At 36.9% G+C, this 17009-nt stretch overlaps 1 protein-coding gene across 3 annotated transcripts in view; it reads left to right on the top strand.

Moving 5' to 3' along the window:
* The window catches only part of SHCBP1 (SHC binding and spindle associated 1), a 30677-nt gene that overhangs the window by 4078 nt on the left and 9590 nt on the right, over nt 1-17009 (top strand). The window contains exons 2-10 of one of the 3 annotated variants that reach the window (XM_068992796.1): nt 311-364; nt 648-763; nt 2143-2351; nt 7037-7129; nt 11064-11297; nt 11389-11557; nt 11859-11979; nt 15140-15271; nt 15928-16046. In XM_068992796.1, the coding sequence (XP_068848897.1) occupies nt 311-364; nt 648-763; nt 2143-2351; nt 7037-7129; nt 11064-11297; nt 11389-11557; nt 11859-11979; nt 15140-15271; nt 15928-16046 (1247 nt within the window). Of the gene's footprint in view, nt 1-310; nt 479-647; nt 764-2142; nt 2352-7036; nt 7130-11063; nt 11298-11388; nt 11558-11858; nt 11980-15139; nt 15272-15927; nt 16047-17009 lie in introns of all 3 variants that reach the window. The other 2 variants (XM_068992795.1, XM_068992797.1) reach the window with 2 other exon arrangements.

The raw sequence follows: 17009 nt of genomic DNA, 5'->3' as shown, positions 1-17009 counted from the left end.
ACTTGGGTGATTTCCACTGAATTGAAAAACAACCCTCTTTCTTTGCCTCACAGAACAGCAACAAAAACCTAACCCATGGAAGATTTTAAGTTCTTAACTGTTTCAAAGTAAAACTTGAGTTTTGAGATATTTTTAAATTTAGAAAAAAAATTTTTTTTGATAGTGATAGAGGTAAGTAAAAGCATTATATCCAAATCCTTGTTTATATTTTATTTGAAATTTCTAAGCAAATATATGAAAATAGAAGCGGTTGGTAGGCATTCGAGGTGTCTGGGATAGTTGCACCTGATTGTTTTTGTTGCTCTCTTAGGTTTGTTTGAAAATGAAGATTCGTGCAGTGATTGTAGTGATCATGCTAAACCAGGTAGTAGCTTACAAAGCTTTGTGCCAGAAGGAAAAACTCATTTCCCAGAAATGTTCCAGACAAGTCAACTTTTGTTCTATGAGCGATTCAGAGCTTATCAAGATTACATTTTAGGTGAGTAGGTCCTTTTTTTTTTGCTTCTTTTATCTTTTAATTTACAGGTCGATTGTCTCAGTTCCTCAGACTGCTATTGCTGGTTCTGAGAAAGTAGACTTATAAGGATTTATTAACCTCTCTCTGCTTTACGCTGTCTCAATTCTTATTGTGTTTAATTTGTTTGTAGCTGACTGCAAGGCCTCTGAGGTAAAAGAATTCACAGCTGAGTTCTTAGAGAAGGTCCTTGAACCATCTGGATGGCGGGCAGTCTGGCACACTAATGTGTTTGAGGTGCTAGTTGAGGTAAATTGAATTCTGTTGTTAAGACATTTATCTCTACCTAAAAACACTTTCCCTCAGACTGTTGTAACCAAAGTGCTTATTTTTAATTAAGATTTATGAGCTGATTGAAAATGGCATGTTTTTTCACACCTAATTGCTGTGGTGTAAGAAGTGTTCTGCAAATTTTAAAGGCAACTGAAGAGGGAATTGGGGTGGTTTAAGTTTCACTGTCCTTTGAAAAAGGGAAATAGACTAGAAACCTATGAAGTGGGGGAGGTATTTGAGACCATTTAAGAAATAAGATGCCTAATTATAAAGTCAGTGGGGTTTGAATTAATTTTTTATCTTCTTAATTATAGCCCATTAAAGTAGCTCAAACCAAGTAGGCATTTTAAAACTAGCCTATTTTTTTGCCTAACAGATTTGTAGGTATGTAGTTAATCTATTGATATTATGTTCCACTGCAGAAAGTAAAAACAGTCTTATTTTTCAACTGGCTGGCCCTTTTACATTAAATTTGCACTCTACTTACAGCTGTGAATTTTTCTCAGTGTTTGTTAACTGAACCACAAAAAAACCCCATTAAATTAAAATGGTAAACCAAGGAGTGTGTGTACAGCTTGTATCTGCAGCCCCTTTAGAAAATGACATCACATCCTACAGTGACTGTATATGAGGCAGTGGTTTGCAAGCAGCTGCTGCTCATGGATGTTTAAATTTTGGGTTATGCTAATACCTTTGGTTGCAGTTCAGGCCATTAAGTTGATTATGATAGTAAGCCCTCCCCTCAACATACCTCAGTTCTCTAAAAGCAGCCAAAATCATTATTTTAGAAGAGAAATGTGCCATTCCCCTGCATTCCTCTAATGCATCGCATATACTAGAGGTCTGGTTTTGGCTTTCTGGCCTCTCATTGTTAGATAACATGTAAAAGCCAAGCTCCTTCAGTGCCCTTCCTGTCCTGATCTTGCCTCTCTTGTCCCCTCCTGCTGCCCCTACCTCATTTCCTTCCTTTTGTTCCAGCAAGAAAAACTGCTTCTCTGCTCTTCAGCTGCCAACCTCATCTCTTCCTCAGGGCCTTTTCATCTTTCCTCCTCTTGAAACAGCTGCTTCCTTTTCATCCCAGCTCAAAAGAGACTTCCCCAACCCTCCCAGTAAAACCAGACCACCACCCCTGCTACTTATTCTTTGTCACATACTTGTTGCCACCTTATTTGTCACTTTGATTACAATGTCAGCTCCATGTGGGTACAAGCCAGGCCTGTTCTGTTTGTCCTTATGTATGGAAGAAGGCTCTCCACTCCCATTTCATGCTTTAAAAAAGAAATCAGGCTGTAAATAGTGTTTTAGATGTATCTTAATTTTGATTTGCGTATGTTAAGTCACATTTTAAATTTCAGGTCACAGACGTAGACTTCACAGCTTTGAAGGCAGTGGTGAGGCTTGCCGATCCGTACCTCTGTGAATCGCAAGTGAGCGCTTTTACTTTGGAGTGTATGAAAGAACTCCTTGATCTGAAGGAATACCGGTTGCCCCTGCAGGAGCTGTGGGTGGTGTTTGATGATTCTGGATTATTTGACCAGACAGCACTTGCAATTGAGCATGTCAGGTAGGAATAGAGGTTGATAAAAGTAACCTTGTGGCCAAAAACTTTGGATGAAATGCTGTAATTCTGGTCTGTATTATACCTAGATTTAAAGCTCAAACTGTAAATCTGGTCACTGCAGACGTCTATTAAAATATTCAAAGATAGAGGGATCTTTTTTAAATTAAAGAATGATTTCAATGTTTAAAATTTTCATTTTGAGCTAATTTCAGACTTACAGAAAAGTTGAGAAAAATAGTACTAGGGATTCCTATATAGCCTTTTCTCAGTGTCCCCAAATATTAACAAAAGACAGGGGATTCTTAATTTGGTTTGTATATGTTTAGAAACTGCCTTAAAAATTCTGGATGCTAAGGCTATAGTTGATACACTTAAATATAAGGAAAGGAAAGAAACTGATATACCATCACCTGTGCACTGATAAGACTAACATACAATGTTTTCACGGATGTGTCTAGCCAAAGATGTTTTCTCAGGCCACTTCTGGGATCCTTAGAGGGGATGTGCATGCCTTTCAGCCTTTTTTGGCTGAGTTGGTTTCCTCTTGTACAGGTGCATGCCTTGTCCCTTAAATGAGAAGGAAAACTCATACCTCATGTTTTCTTTAGTTTCAGATAACTTTTTTTGTCAGATAGTTCCTGATACAGATAGTTCTTTTGAATCATCTTTTTATAAGTATATTTACTAAGGAATGCTTATTTTTGGCTATTTGAAAGTGGACTTATATTCCTCCATAAACTGGAAGACTGGATAATATAAAGGTCATGTTAATAATGCTGCTTGGTGTTGTGTAGTTCAAAAAGTAATTTCCAGTTTCTATACCATTCGTGAGTTAACCTGGTTTTGTTGAACTTAATTTGATACTCTACAAAGAAGCAAAGTGTCTTGCACCCTATCTCTGACACTTCATGGAAGATTTCTAATTGTATTCAAGGACATTCAACCATAGTTATTCAATATTAGGCCAAACAATATAAATCTAAAGAACTGGCTTATGTCCAGAACCAAAATAACTCCCTTATGTTTCTCTCACTTTAAAAAGCTGTCAACTGAGACATTTGAAAGTAAAGGGATAATTGATGCATTTAGGAAATTAGAAATCAGGGAGTTAATCTCATGGGTATAGAAGGTGGTAGAAAGACAAGTATCTGGAATTAGTATTATTTGAAGGAGAACCTGGCTAAATTATTCTTCATTTTGAGGGCTCAGATTCTGATCACTGTCAGGAAAAGGTCAGATTATAAGAGTCTTCATTTGTTCATTTTATTCAGTAAGTATTTCAGTGCTGCATCTTGAGTTGAGGATGAGATTTGAGTGGTGCACAAAACAGGCACAGTCACCATCACCAGGGAGTTGGCAGTCTAAATGTGGGAGATGAAACTTGGTGAAATAATCACATAAAGATGTGTGTGTGATTGGAAACTGCAGTGAGTGCTGTGAGGGATTACAGAGTGTTCTAAGACTAGCTCAGGTTTCTGTAATATGGTTATTACCTGAGGAAATGGTATTGGAACTTGGGTCTGAAGGGTTTGCTAGGTGAAAGTTGTGGCGGCAGGGTGGAGGAAGAAACATGTCGGGAAGCTCTGAATTTAAGGAGCCAAAAGCCCAGATTGGTTGGAACGTAGACAGTGATAGATGAGACTTAGGAAACCACCTTAGAGGTTATCAGGGGTCAGAAGACACAGGGATTTGTTAGCCAATGAATCATTTTTGTCTTCAAGTTTAATGGGAAACCCGTGAAGGGTTTTCAATCAAGGGAGAATATGATCAGCTTTTTATTTAAAAGTTTCGTTCTGGCTGCTGTGTAGAAAGTAAATGGAGGGGGAACAGGTAGAGAGACCAGTTAAGAGACAGAGTGGACTAGAGTGGAGATACAGCAAATACAGATTAGGCTTATTGAGAAAGTAGGATGGCTAAGACTTGATGGTGGAATGGATATGGGAGAAGGCAAGGATGACTCCCAAGTTTCTGTCTCGAGAGGATAAACACTGGTGGAAGTGCAGATGTGAATGAAAGGTGATTGACCAGTTTTGAGCTGGGTCATGAAGTGTAAATATAAGATTGTGTGTTAGTCGCTCAGTCCTGTCCCACTCTTTGCAGTCCCAGGGACTGTACCTTGCCAGGCTCCTCTGCCCATAGAATTCTCCAGGCAAGAATACTGGAGTGGTTTGCCATTCCGTTCTCCAGGGAATCTTCCTGACCCAGGGGTTGAAACCAGGTCTCGTGCCTTGGAGGCAGATTCTTTTACTGTCTGAGCCATCAGGGAAGGCCAAATATAAGCTCACCAGGTGGAAAAGGTGGAAAACAGCCTGACCAACATGTCACAGCGGGTTTGAAAGAGCTTGTGAAATTGGAAGTTTGCATATAGGGGCTCCGAGGCAAGACAGGTGCTCTAGAAGTGGATTGTAAGTCCATCTAATATCACCAGTCTCAGGAATTTGGACTTTGTTTTGAAGACAGCAAGGAGCCAGCAGTTTTTTGGTTGAGTAAAGGCATGCTCAGGTTTCCCAGCTGGTGCTTGTGGTAAAGAACCCGCCAGCCAATGCAGGAGACATAATAGACGTGGATTCGATTCCTGGGTCGGGAAGATCCCCTGGAGGCGGGCATGGCCACCCACTCCATATTCTCACTCCAGTATTCTCGCCTGGAGAATCCCATGGACAGAGGAGCCTGGAAGGCTACAGTCCATAGCGTCACAGAGTCGGACACAACTGAAGCGACTTAGCACGCACTCACACAAAGGCATGCTCAGGTTTGTTTTATTTTTTTGGTTCTTAAGAGATGGACTCCAGAGGGTGAAGAGACTATAAGAATTAAAAGAATGGCTTCATTTTTTAAAAAAAATTATTTTCTAATTGAAAGATAATTGCTTTATAGAACTTTGTTGTTTTCTGTCAAACATCAACATGAATCCAAAGATAGCTTCATTTTCACTGCTCCCTCCTTTTCAACTTTTTCACAGTTATATAGTCTGTACTTTCTGGCTTTCCACTCACGCCTCTACTTCTACAGGATTGAAATTGTGCATAAGGTCACCTATATTCTCATGGCTAGTCATCACTCCTCTGATCTCATCTTGCCTTGACCTCTTGGTCATATTCTAATTATTTGACGATTCTCATCTTCTTAATATCCTCTCCTCCCAGCTCCTGGGACACCGCCTTATGATGGGCTTGCTTTTTGAGTAATCTTGGCCTGGCTGGCTCTTCCTCTCATACTCAAATTTCAGAGTGTAATCTCCCAGGGTTTAGGGTAGGCTATCTACTCTTATCTCTCTCTAATCAGCTTTAGAAACACTTTAGAATCTCCTGGGACTTTTCTTTATAGGAGTATTCCAGCTGGTACGTGAAGAAAGAATGATGAGAGTATCAGTATTTGCAACCCATAATAAAATAGAGACGGCCAGGCATCATGTGCTTTGCGATGAAAGTACATTATATCCCTTGAAGTGTTCTTGCCAAAAAGTCTTTCCTAAAGATGATCAAGCTTCTAGTTCTTACTGTCAGTTTACTAGAAATAAAGGAAACAGAACAGGTTAAATGACCCCATGGGGATACAATCAGTAAAATTCAGAGTGTGGGAAACTTAAATAAATTGCAAGGTGAAAAAGAAGGATGGGTAATCTATAGAGTAAAAGTGATTTAATTAAATTTAATGGCTGACCTTTGTTTGGATCTTGATTTGAATTAGCCAGATATAATAAAACAACAGCAGCAACAATGAAAGAAAGAGATAATCAGGGAAAACGAAACACTGAGGATACTTGGTTATTAAGTAATTAAAACTTTTTTGTATAAAGATTTATTTCAGAGGTACAAAGTAAACACTTACGAGTGATATGTCAGAAATTTGCTTTAAAATAATCCAGTGTCAGTATAGTGGGGGTAGGAGAGCAGAGAAGCAAGTGGGTGGAGTAGAGGTAAATGAGAGTGCCAGGAGTTGGTGTTGTCAAAGCTGGATCATGGATACATGGTATTCATGATACTTCTTGTTCTTGTAAGTGTTTGAAATTTTCGATGATTAAAAATTTGTTAAATTACTTTGGGGAACTTTAAAAAAATGTGGATCCTGTACACTCTCTCTCCTGTCTCCCACCCAAGAGATTCTGATTAATTGGTCTGGGATAGGGCTGCAAATCAATTTTTAAAGGCTTCCCAGCGGACTCCAATGTGCAGCCAGAGTTGAGGACTACTGCTTTATGTCTCTGGATGACCTCACCTATTGCTTTCATGCCATCTATATGCTGACAACTTCCAGATTTATGTCTCTAGCCTCGACCTTTTTCTTGAGCTCAGGTTCTGTATATTCATCTGCACTCTTTTTTTTTTTTTATCTGCACTCTTGACGTCACCACTTGGAGTTCAAATAGGCATCTCAACCTGAATGTAGTGAAAACAGAACTCTTTGTTTTTAGCCCTAAACTTGTTTCTCTCCCAGTCTTTTCTAATCAAATGGCACTACTTTCCACCAAGTTTCAAATGGTCAATAGTTCTGATAAAAATAAGGTTGTAACAGAACCAATGTTGTAGAAAAACTTCTTTAGCCAATCCAAAGAAGTTCTTGTGGGACTCATGATTGTCAAGTTAGCAGATAAGCGTTCTTCTTCATACTTGGGAGACTTGTTTGATTTACTCTTACCCCACTAACATTTTGAGCCAGTGACTGAGTGATACTGATTTACTTTTCAGGTTTTTCTATCAGCACATTTGGAGGAGTTGGGATGAAGAAGAGGAGGATGAGTATGATTATTTTGTCAGATGTGTTGAACCTCGATTGAGATTGTAAGTATTTATTAGTGGCCTTGAACATGTTGGAAAAAATAGCTATTTATGGTTTAATTTAATGCATGTTTTGTGTATACTGTATATCTATTCCAGGGGCCTACAGACAGAGACAAATAGTATAACCCATTGTTGCTGCTGCTGCTAAGTCGCTTCAGTCATGTCTGACTCTATGCGACCCCACAGACGGCAGCCCACCAGGCTCCCCCATCCCTGGGATTCTCCAGGCAAGAACACTGGAGTGGGTTGCCATTTCCTTCTCCAATGCATGAAAGTGAAAAGTGAAAGTGAAGTCACTCAGTTGTGTCCAACCCTCAGCGACCCCATGGACTGCAGCCTACCCGGCTCCTCCATCCATGGGATTTTCCAAGCAAGAGTACTGGAGTGGGGTGCCATTGCCCTTCTCCAATAACCCATTGACAAGTTATTAAATGAAATTTGTATAAGTGCAGAGAAACCTACTTTGTGTTTATAAACCTAGTTGTAGTGTTTTTAGAATCTAAAAGCAGAGAATTCAAGAACATATAAGTTAACAGCTTACTTGTTTTTGAATTTAAGTAAAACTCAGTGAGCATATATTAAAAAGAACCAAATTCAAAGATAATTGTTTCAAAAACAGTGAAATTAATTGAATTATAGAACACTTCTTTTTAATTTAAGGACTACTTTTAAAGACAGGGGTTTACTCTAAGTAAAGTACTAGGCTAAACAGATTTACCTCAGGATGTTTTGTCAAGTTCTTTTCCTTAAATCTTATTTTATAGATAAAAATACTGCATAGTTAATACTGATGGTGAATAAAAATTTCCAAAATAGCTAAACAAATATAACACATACTTAAGTAAACAAAGTACCTAAACACATTTTTCTGATATATTATGTTTTGGTAGGGAAAAACCCTTCCATTATAAAAATACCCCAAATTACCCATGCAACCCAAGTAGTTGTCCTGCACTGACTGTTAAATGTTGTTTCCACTAGATGGTGCCATAAGAGCAGATAATTTTTTTTTATATTTGTGCACTGTAATTTAATAGGCAGTGCCGCAATAAGAATAAAATTAGACCTTGCATGATAAAAATAAATTGCAGAAGGTAATTTTTTTCCCTGTGTAAAAGATGATGTGGTTACATAAGATAAGGCAGTACTCTTTACATTTCTGTAGGACTGATTTGATTTAGTAAGTTTCCCTTGGTTTAAATAGTAAATCATAAGTAAAAAATACCTGAGAAGTTTGGTTAAGGTTGGTTCTACTTGGTTTAGAATTATGAATATCTAATTTCAGATTTTCATAAATTGGCTATGGTTTTTGTTTAGCCTTTCCAATTTTTGCATTGTTCATTTCCTGTTTTTCTATAATGTAGTCAATAAAATCCAGACTTTCAATAAGCTTGCATATTTTCTAGTTTTGATACACTTGCTCTTAAAGAGCAGTGATTGGTTTTGATTGAAGGGAAATGTAGTGGATGAATATCGTGTATCTGGCAAATTTGATCTTTGTTTGGAAAATATTCTGATTTGACAGCTTTACATGTTCAAACAATAAGAAATTATTTACATACATATCTTATACTTCACTGGCAGATGGAAAAGCATAAGAGAGGAATTGTTTTCAGTTATGGAGAAGAAACTATGGGACTTGATGGGGAAACCAGAATGTTATCAAATATAGACAGACTCTTTAAAAGGTCCCTGGGCTAGGACAGGAGTAGAGCTATTAACAGGCAAGAGCTAAAGGGAATAAAACTATATTGTCTTGATTTTGCATTGTGAAGTAAATATTTTTCCTTTCTAATTCAAAACACTCTGCTTCAAAGGTTATGGGTCTGAGACACAGGTATTTCATTACTTTCAGACTATGAAGCATCACTATAATGAGAAGAAATAAGCTGAATGGCATGGATATTGGAAGTACTAAGAAACTTATTTTAAAATTTGAGTCTTAATCTCCATAAGTTAATAGACCTGATCAAGCAGTCAGTGACTGGGTTCCCCAGTTTCTTGTCTGCAAAGTGGATTTCTAGAATATTTTTAAATGAGTATGGATTAACCAAAGCAGACAAAATCCTTGCTTTTCAAGCTTCACCTAATTCATTTACTTGAAAAGTGGAAAAAGTATTTTTTATTCATCTTAAATACTATTTAAATGCTCACTGTAATTTGATGTAATTTTGTTTAGGATGCGGTTTTCTTTTTTTGTCCTGTGTTTAGAGCATGACAAAGTTAAGACATTAAGGCAATAGTGCACAACCTTGGCTGTACATTGGAATCTCCAGGGAATTTAAAAAAAATACTCCTCTGCTTCTAAAGACTAATTTAATTGGTCTGGATGGGGACCTGAGCATCTATATTTTTAAAAGTTCCCCAGTGATCCTAATAAGCAGCCAAGGTTAAGAAGCTCTGGCATGTACAACCCAGCAAACCGACTACTGGGCATACACACCAAGGGAACCCGAATTGAAGGAGACACATGTACTCCAGTGTCCATCGCAGCACTGTTTACAATAGCTAGGACATGGAAGCAACCTAGATGTCGGTCGGCAGGCGAATGGATAAAAAAGTTCTGGTACTTATATACAATGGAATATTACTCAGCTATAAAAAAGAACACATTTGAGTCAGTTCTTCAGAGGTGGATAAAACTGGAGCCTATTATACAGAGTGAAGTAAGACAGAAAGAAAAACACCAGTACAGTATATTAACATATATATATGGAATTTAGAAAGATGGTAACGACGACCCTATATGTAAGACAGCAAAAGAGACACAGATGTAAAGAACAGACTTTTGGACTCTGGGAGAAGGTGAGGGTGGGATGATTTGAGAGAATAGCATTGAAACATGTATATTACCATATGTGAAACAGATGATCAGTCCAAGCTCAGTGCATGAAGCAGGGCACTCAAAGCCTGTGGTGCACCGGGACAACCCAGAGGGATGGGATGAGGAGGGAGTGGGAGGGGGTTCAGGATGGGATGAGGGGACCACGTGTACACCCGTGGCTGATTCATGTCGATGCGGCAAAAACCACCACAATATTATAAAGTAATTAGCCTCCAATTAAAATAAATCAATTTTTTAAAAAAGAAGCTCTGCCCTAAGTCAATATACTTGAGAAATAAAGCAATTATTTTAAAACTATAGGTAATGAAATAATACTATAATTTATTTTCAAATCCATTTCATATCCGTTAACTTAATTGCACATTTATAAATTATTGCATCTAAAAGAACTTTTTGTTGTGTTTATATATTTGATAAGGTATATAAATTAATAATAAACTTTAAGTGCTAACAGTGTTGTCCAATACAAAATACAAGGTTATTTTGTTTTAATCACTCTCTAGTTTAGTAATAACAGCTTTATTTTTTTTCTCAGAATCTCAAAGGCTTGTGTTTTTTAAATACTCTAGTAATCTTCCTGAAGAAATATTTGGCAAATTCTGCTCCGTAGTGCTTAAAATGCAGGAAAAGACTAGATGATTTGAATCATTTAAATGTTTTAATCCTGTAAATGTGGTAGTCTTAAACATTGTTATGAACTATTTGGGATGCTTTCCTCCCCACCCCATCTCCAGATTGTCTACTGCCACCCACTTATTAAGATTTTGAATTTAATATATGAGAAAATAATTTCTTATTAAATAATAATTACAAATTGTGCAACATAAGCTTTCAGTGCTTCAAAAACACAAATGCTTGGATCTAAGGGGAAAAAAAATAGCAACTCCTCAAAAGAAAAATTAGTGGCCTTAATGAAGTGGCCCTTAAACTTTCAATAACATCCACCTATTTAGTGAGACTTAACATGTTGCTGAGTTGCATACTCTGAGACGCTTTTCTAATGAGGTCTTTGAGGACTAAATGGCTGTCTTAGTGATGGAAAAATGTGTCTGAAAGGCAATGGGTTTCAATTTGCTTTTAAACTTTCAGGCATTATGACATTCTTGAAGACCGAGTTCCTTCAGGACTTATTGTTGACTACCAAAATCTGTTAACTCAATGTGAGGAGAGTTACAGGAAATTTTTAAATCTGAGAAGCAGTTTGTCAAATTGTAACTCTGATTCTGAGCAGGAAAATATCTCCATGGTGGAAGGGTTAAAGTTGTATTCAGAGATCGAACAGTTGAAACAAAAGCTAAAACTCATTGAGAATCCTTTGTTGAGGTATGTGTATTTTTGTTATTCTCAACTAGTCAGCATCTTTTCTAACCAGCTGTCTTACTGAGAACTGACAGGTCTGTTTGGTTTCTTTAAGATATGTATTTGGTTATCAGAAGAATTCTAATATACAAGCAAAAGGCATCCGTCCAAATGGCCAGAAGGTCACTCATGTGGTCTCCTCCACCATGACGACTGGTCTGCTGCAGTCCCTGCTCAGGGATAGGCTTTGCCCAGAGCCTTGTAAGGAAGAAACAGAAATTCAGGTAAAAGGAGAGTTTCTTCTTCCGATTGCTTTTTTCTGTCTGATTCACCCTAGGCTTTCCTGAATTCTATAGAAAGTTTATGGGCGTTTCCCTGAGCTGGTTTTCTGTGGAGCGGGAAGTAGTGAGAGTACTGCCTTTCCGCAGCGCTAGTCATCAGTCACGTACTGGGCTCAGTGCAATAGCAAAGGAGAGAAATACAGTTTTGGCTCCCTTTTCAAAGTGAAACATGAAGGCACCTGGAGTAATACTCAGGTTGCATTTGAGGGGTGTGTATTTGCAATATGTTGTTGTTGTTTTCTAGTTCCATAGTGATCCGCTGTCTGCTATAAATGCCTGCTATGAGGGCGACACTGTTATTGTCTGTCCTGGCCATTATGTGGTACACGGTGCCTTCTCCATTGCTGACTCCATTGAGTTGGAAGGTGAGTATGGAAGATGATACAACCAAACTCTCCTGCATGAGATACTCAAGAAAACAGGAAATTACTGATCTTGTTGAAGCTCTAAGAATTTTATTTCAACCCAATTAATTTCAAATGAGTTGCCTGGAAACATTAAGGGTTTTTGAAGTGTATAGGTTATTGACTCAGTGTTTGAGCAACGTGAAGTATGAGTCTTTACGACATTATAAATGTTGGGAAGACAAAAATATAGAGGAACAACCACTAGGGAGAAACATAATTCCAGACTATAGGTGGTTGATGAAAATGAATTCATTTCTAGAATAAAAAAAAATTCCCAGCAATATTATTTTAAAGTTTACTATTTTTTTAATTTGTTGTTTCCACTTATTTCATGTATGTTGTAGATATATTGGTGCATGGTTTTTGTTTTAAATTTAGCTTATTTTTGTGAGAGGTATAGGTCCAACTTGAAAGTAGACTGAAAATCTTTATCTTAATTTTTTTAAGAACTTCTGAATGTCACAACTTCTAAAGTGTACTTTTGAGAACATTAGCATTGAGTCTATTAAAAATAGCTTTTAGCTGTTATAATCTTACTGTACATTTAGAGTGATTCCTAAATTTAGGTTGCTGTACAGTAGTTCACCTTGGTCTTTTGTATTTCCATAGCTTGTCAAATTTAGATGCACCTGTTCAACTATTTGTCAAAAGAACCTCAAGTTAGCAATAAAACTTGTAATGCAAAAAATCCTATATTATTTTGGGATTGGTGCAGCTGTTCACAAACTGCTTAAGCTTTGTTCTTTATCTTGTCAAAACTTCTTAATAGAAGCTAGGCCGGGAGTTTGATATCCTGCTGTTCACCAATACATCACCTCACCCTCTTTTTTATTTTATGTGTATAATTTTTGTTCTGTTTCCTCTCCAACATTTGATATATGACAGATGTGTGTTTTATAAATAACACATCTGTAGAATAAATCATAGCAATAAAAGCACTTAATTTTTTTGGCATAGTGCAAACAGCATTGATATTATAGATTATATGGTGGATAAGCATTCTTCCTAGATTGGTGAGGAAATTATAATGTAATTGTGCCATGTGCCACAAATAACCAAGGCTTCCCTGATAGCTCAGTTGGTAAAGAATCCACCTGCAATGAAAGAGACCCCGGATTGATTTCTGGGTCAGGAAGATCCCCCTGGAGAAGGATAGGCTACCCACTCCAGTATTCTTGGATGTCCCTTGTGGCTCAACTGGTAAAGAATCTGCCTGCAATGCGGAAAACCTGGGTTCGATGCCTGGGTTGGGAGGATCCCCTGGAGAAGGGAAAGGCTACCCACTCCAGTATTCTGGCCTGGAGAATTCCATGGACTATATAGTCCATAGGGTCGCAAAGAGTTGGAGATGACTGAGCGACTTCCACTTTCCCAGGTGGTTCTAGTGGTAAAGAATCCACCCGCCATTGCAGGAGATGCAAGAGATGAGAGTTCAATCCTTGGGTCAGAAAGATCCTCTGGTGTAGGAAGTACCCCACTCCAGTATTCTTGCCTGGAAAAGTCCACGGGCAGAGGAGCCTGGCAGGCAACAGTCCATGGGGTCACAAAGAGTTGGACACAACTGAACAACTAAGCGCATAAATAACCGTATAGAATTCTGATAGTTAAGTGTAAGAATGACTATAAATACATGAACATAGGGCATTTCTGAGAATTTGGGGAATCAGATGGTATCTCTGGTGTGACTATATGGACTAATTGTTTATGAGGTAGATTAAAGCTTATATGATAGCTTATCTGATCTATAGCTAACACTTATAACAAATGATATATATTGAGTACCCACTATTTGCATGGTATTAATAGTACTTAAAATAGAATTTTTCTTGTTTAGAAAATCCATTCACTTAGGTGAAGGCTTTGTGTTTTAAATGGCTAGGATTATGTAACTTGTTTATATAATGTAACATGGCCATCCTTTTTATATTTTTAATTTTCTGATGATAAAAAGTTATTATTTTTAAAAATGTGCAAAGTACACATAGACATATAAAAAGAATCCGGGGAAAACATTAACAATCTAGTCATCCAGAATGCAGCATTAGTAGCATTCCCATGGGTGGGGTCCTCTTGCATTCTCTAGTGCCCCCACCCTCTTCAAATGTAGAAAACTTAAGAGATTTTGCCTGTTTAACGTTTTACTACTTTCATTTCCTCAAGCAAAGACTCAACAATGAGTCTTTGATGTTTAGACAATGAGAGTTAATTCTTAAAGCTTTGTCTGTGTAATTTCTGGTTTATGATAAAGTCAGGCAAAGTTTTCTAGTTTTTGATACTCCGGTTTTTCATAAGCCCACTCAGAGGTCTACCTGCATTATTAGTTTGATTAAGATTTGTAGAGAACAATGTTTTTTATTGGTTAACAAGGTAGACCTATTTTTCCAATAGTTAAAACTGTTCTAAGCCAGTTTGTCAGATTTTAGGTCACTCTGGTTAAGAGAATATAAAAATGAGAAAATCTTGAGAAATGCTTATGCTTTTTCAAATCTAATTGCATTAGAATAATAGAATCTTTGGGTTGGGAAGTAAAAATTTATAAAGGCTAAATGGATTAAAGCCTTCTGACCCAGCTGTGAGTACGTAAGATTATTATTATTTTTTAGTAGCAGTTTTGTAAGTGAGTTTACTGCCGAAACTGGTATGAGATGACTGATAGGGGGTAGTCTTCCTGATATGCAAGCAGTTGTTAACAAATTGTATGCCTTGGTAAAACTCAAGCTAGATACGTGGAGAAATAGATTTTTTTTTTTTTTTAAGATTTTTCTTTTTTTGATGAGGACCTTTTTTTTTTAAAGAGGTCTTTATTGAATTGGTTGGAATATTGCTTCTGTTTTATGTTTTGGTTTTTTGACCATGAGGCACATGGGATCTTAGCTCCCCAACCAGGGATCTGACTTGCACCCTCTGCGTTGGAGTTCAGTTCAGTTCAGTTGCTCAGTTAAGGCAATTGTTAACCACGGAACCCCCAGGAAAGTCCCTCGATTTTATTTACATGTAACCGGGTTGACTGGTCTTAACTATCATTTCGAGTCATTTGAAATGAAGAAATGTGTCATAGAAATTTTGTGCTTAGACATTTCCCCTCCCCCATCCTAAATGTTCTTGCTCTCTTCCTTAGGATATGGTCTACCAGATGATATTGTGATAGAAAAGAGAGGCAAAGGAGACACTTTTGTGGATTGTACGGGTGCAGATATTAAAATCTCAAGCATAAAATTTGTCCAGCATGATGCCGTAGAAGGAATCTTGAGTAAATATCTGAATGTTTCATTTATTATTTTTTCCAGGCTTTGAAGAAAAGCTTTACTTCCCCTGGAAGATAGAATTTAATGAAATACCACTCTTGAGTAGTATGAAAAGCTGGTTAATTATGTACATAGCTAGACAACTTAGGAAGCTTACTCTAAAGTGAATACTAGTTCAATGTATTCTTGAAAATTTTATATTTGTTTCTGAGTGATCTTTTTTTTCTACTAGAACATTCCAATATGTGGTCTGTGTTCTTTGTATTTGATTTACTCTTGGACTCAAACCAGCTATCTTCACATTGTGATAGTATTTGTTTCCTTGGATTTGTATCCCCTATTTTGAATTGGGCCTCCTTTTCTTCTCTCTTGTAAGACAGTCATGAAAGTTATTTTCATATTTTTTTTTTGTAATGAGAAGTGATTTTTGACATGATTTTGCATTTCTGAGGTCAAGTCATTCTTTTTTAAAAATACTGCTTTTAGATTTTAGAAAATAGCTCAAAATAGTCATTGTTTTTATAAATTAAGAATTCATAATTTCAGTAACAAAGTTTAAATGAGAATTATTTAGACTATCTAATATCAACTCTAGGCCATTTCTAATATTATAAAAGATACATTACTTCTTAAAGCATTTGATTGCATGTTTTCATCATAGTCATTCACCGTGGCAAGACTACATTGGAAAACTGTGTACTGCAGTGTGAAACCACAGGAGTCACAGTACGAACTTCAGCAGAATTTTTAATGAAGAACTCAGATTTATATGGTGCCAAGGTATGATCCTCTCTTACCCTTTTGGGGAGTAGCTTAGGTTTTAAGTTCTAAATAGATAAATAAAATGTAGGACAAGATGTAAATACATACTTCTGTTCTCTTTCTTCAGAGAACTTCAGATACTTACATGCATTAAGTTGGCCAGACTCAATTGTATAATGTTCTTCTTATTTAGCATTTTCAAAACAGATTATTAGGAAGACAGTAATGCATCTCACAGTTTCTCTGTCATACCTTTAAAAAAGAGGTTAGACTTTTCAAGTTGTAACTTTGTAAGTGATGTAGTAATTGAAGCTTGTTTGCTGTTTTTAAATCAAATTTTTATTTTGAGATAATTGTAGATTCACATTCTGTAGTAAGAAATAATACAGAAATAGCCTATATGTGTGCCTTTTACCAGTTTCCTCTAATTGTAATGTCTTCCCAAACTATAGTACAGTATCACAACCAGGATAAAATTCAGTTAAGTTGAATATTTCCATCACTACAGGGATCCTTCATGTTGCTCTTTAAAGCTGTCTGTGTGCCTCTCCTTCTGACCTTCTCCTTAATCACAGGCAAATGCTAATATGTTCTCCATTTCCATTATTTCATCATTTCAAATATGTTATGTAAATAGAATCATACAGTATATACCCTTTTGAAATTGGCTTTTTTCATTCAGCACAGTTCTCTGGATCTGCATACAGGTTGCTGCATCTACCAATAGGTTCTTTTTTTATTGCTACATAGTACTCCGTGTATGATTGTTCCACACTTTTAACTGTTCACTTGTTCAGTAACATCTGTTGTTTCCAGTTTGGGGATTTTGTAAATAAAGCTACTGTGAACATTGGTGTACAGGTTTTTGTGTGACCATCATTTTCATTTCTCTGGGGTAAATACCTAGGAGTATAGTTGCAGGACCTGTGGTTAGTTGTATGCTTACTTTTTTAAAAGAAACTGCCAAACTGTTTTCCAGAT

This window comes from Capricornis sumatraensis, chromosome 20, assembly GCF_032405125.1.
Source record: "Capricornis sumatraensis isolate serow.1 chromosome 20, serow.2, whole genome shotgun sequence".
In the NCBI taxonomy this organism is placed as follows: domain Eukaryota; kingdom Metazoa; phylum Chordata; class Mammalia; order Artiodactyla; family Bovidae; genus Capricornis; species Capricornis sumatraensis.
The sequence above is the reverse complement of the archived record's forward strand: the minus strand, read 5'-3'. Positions and strand labels throughout refer to the sequence as shown.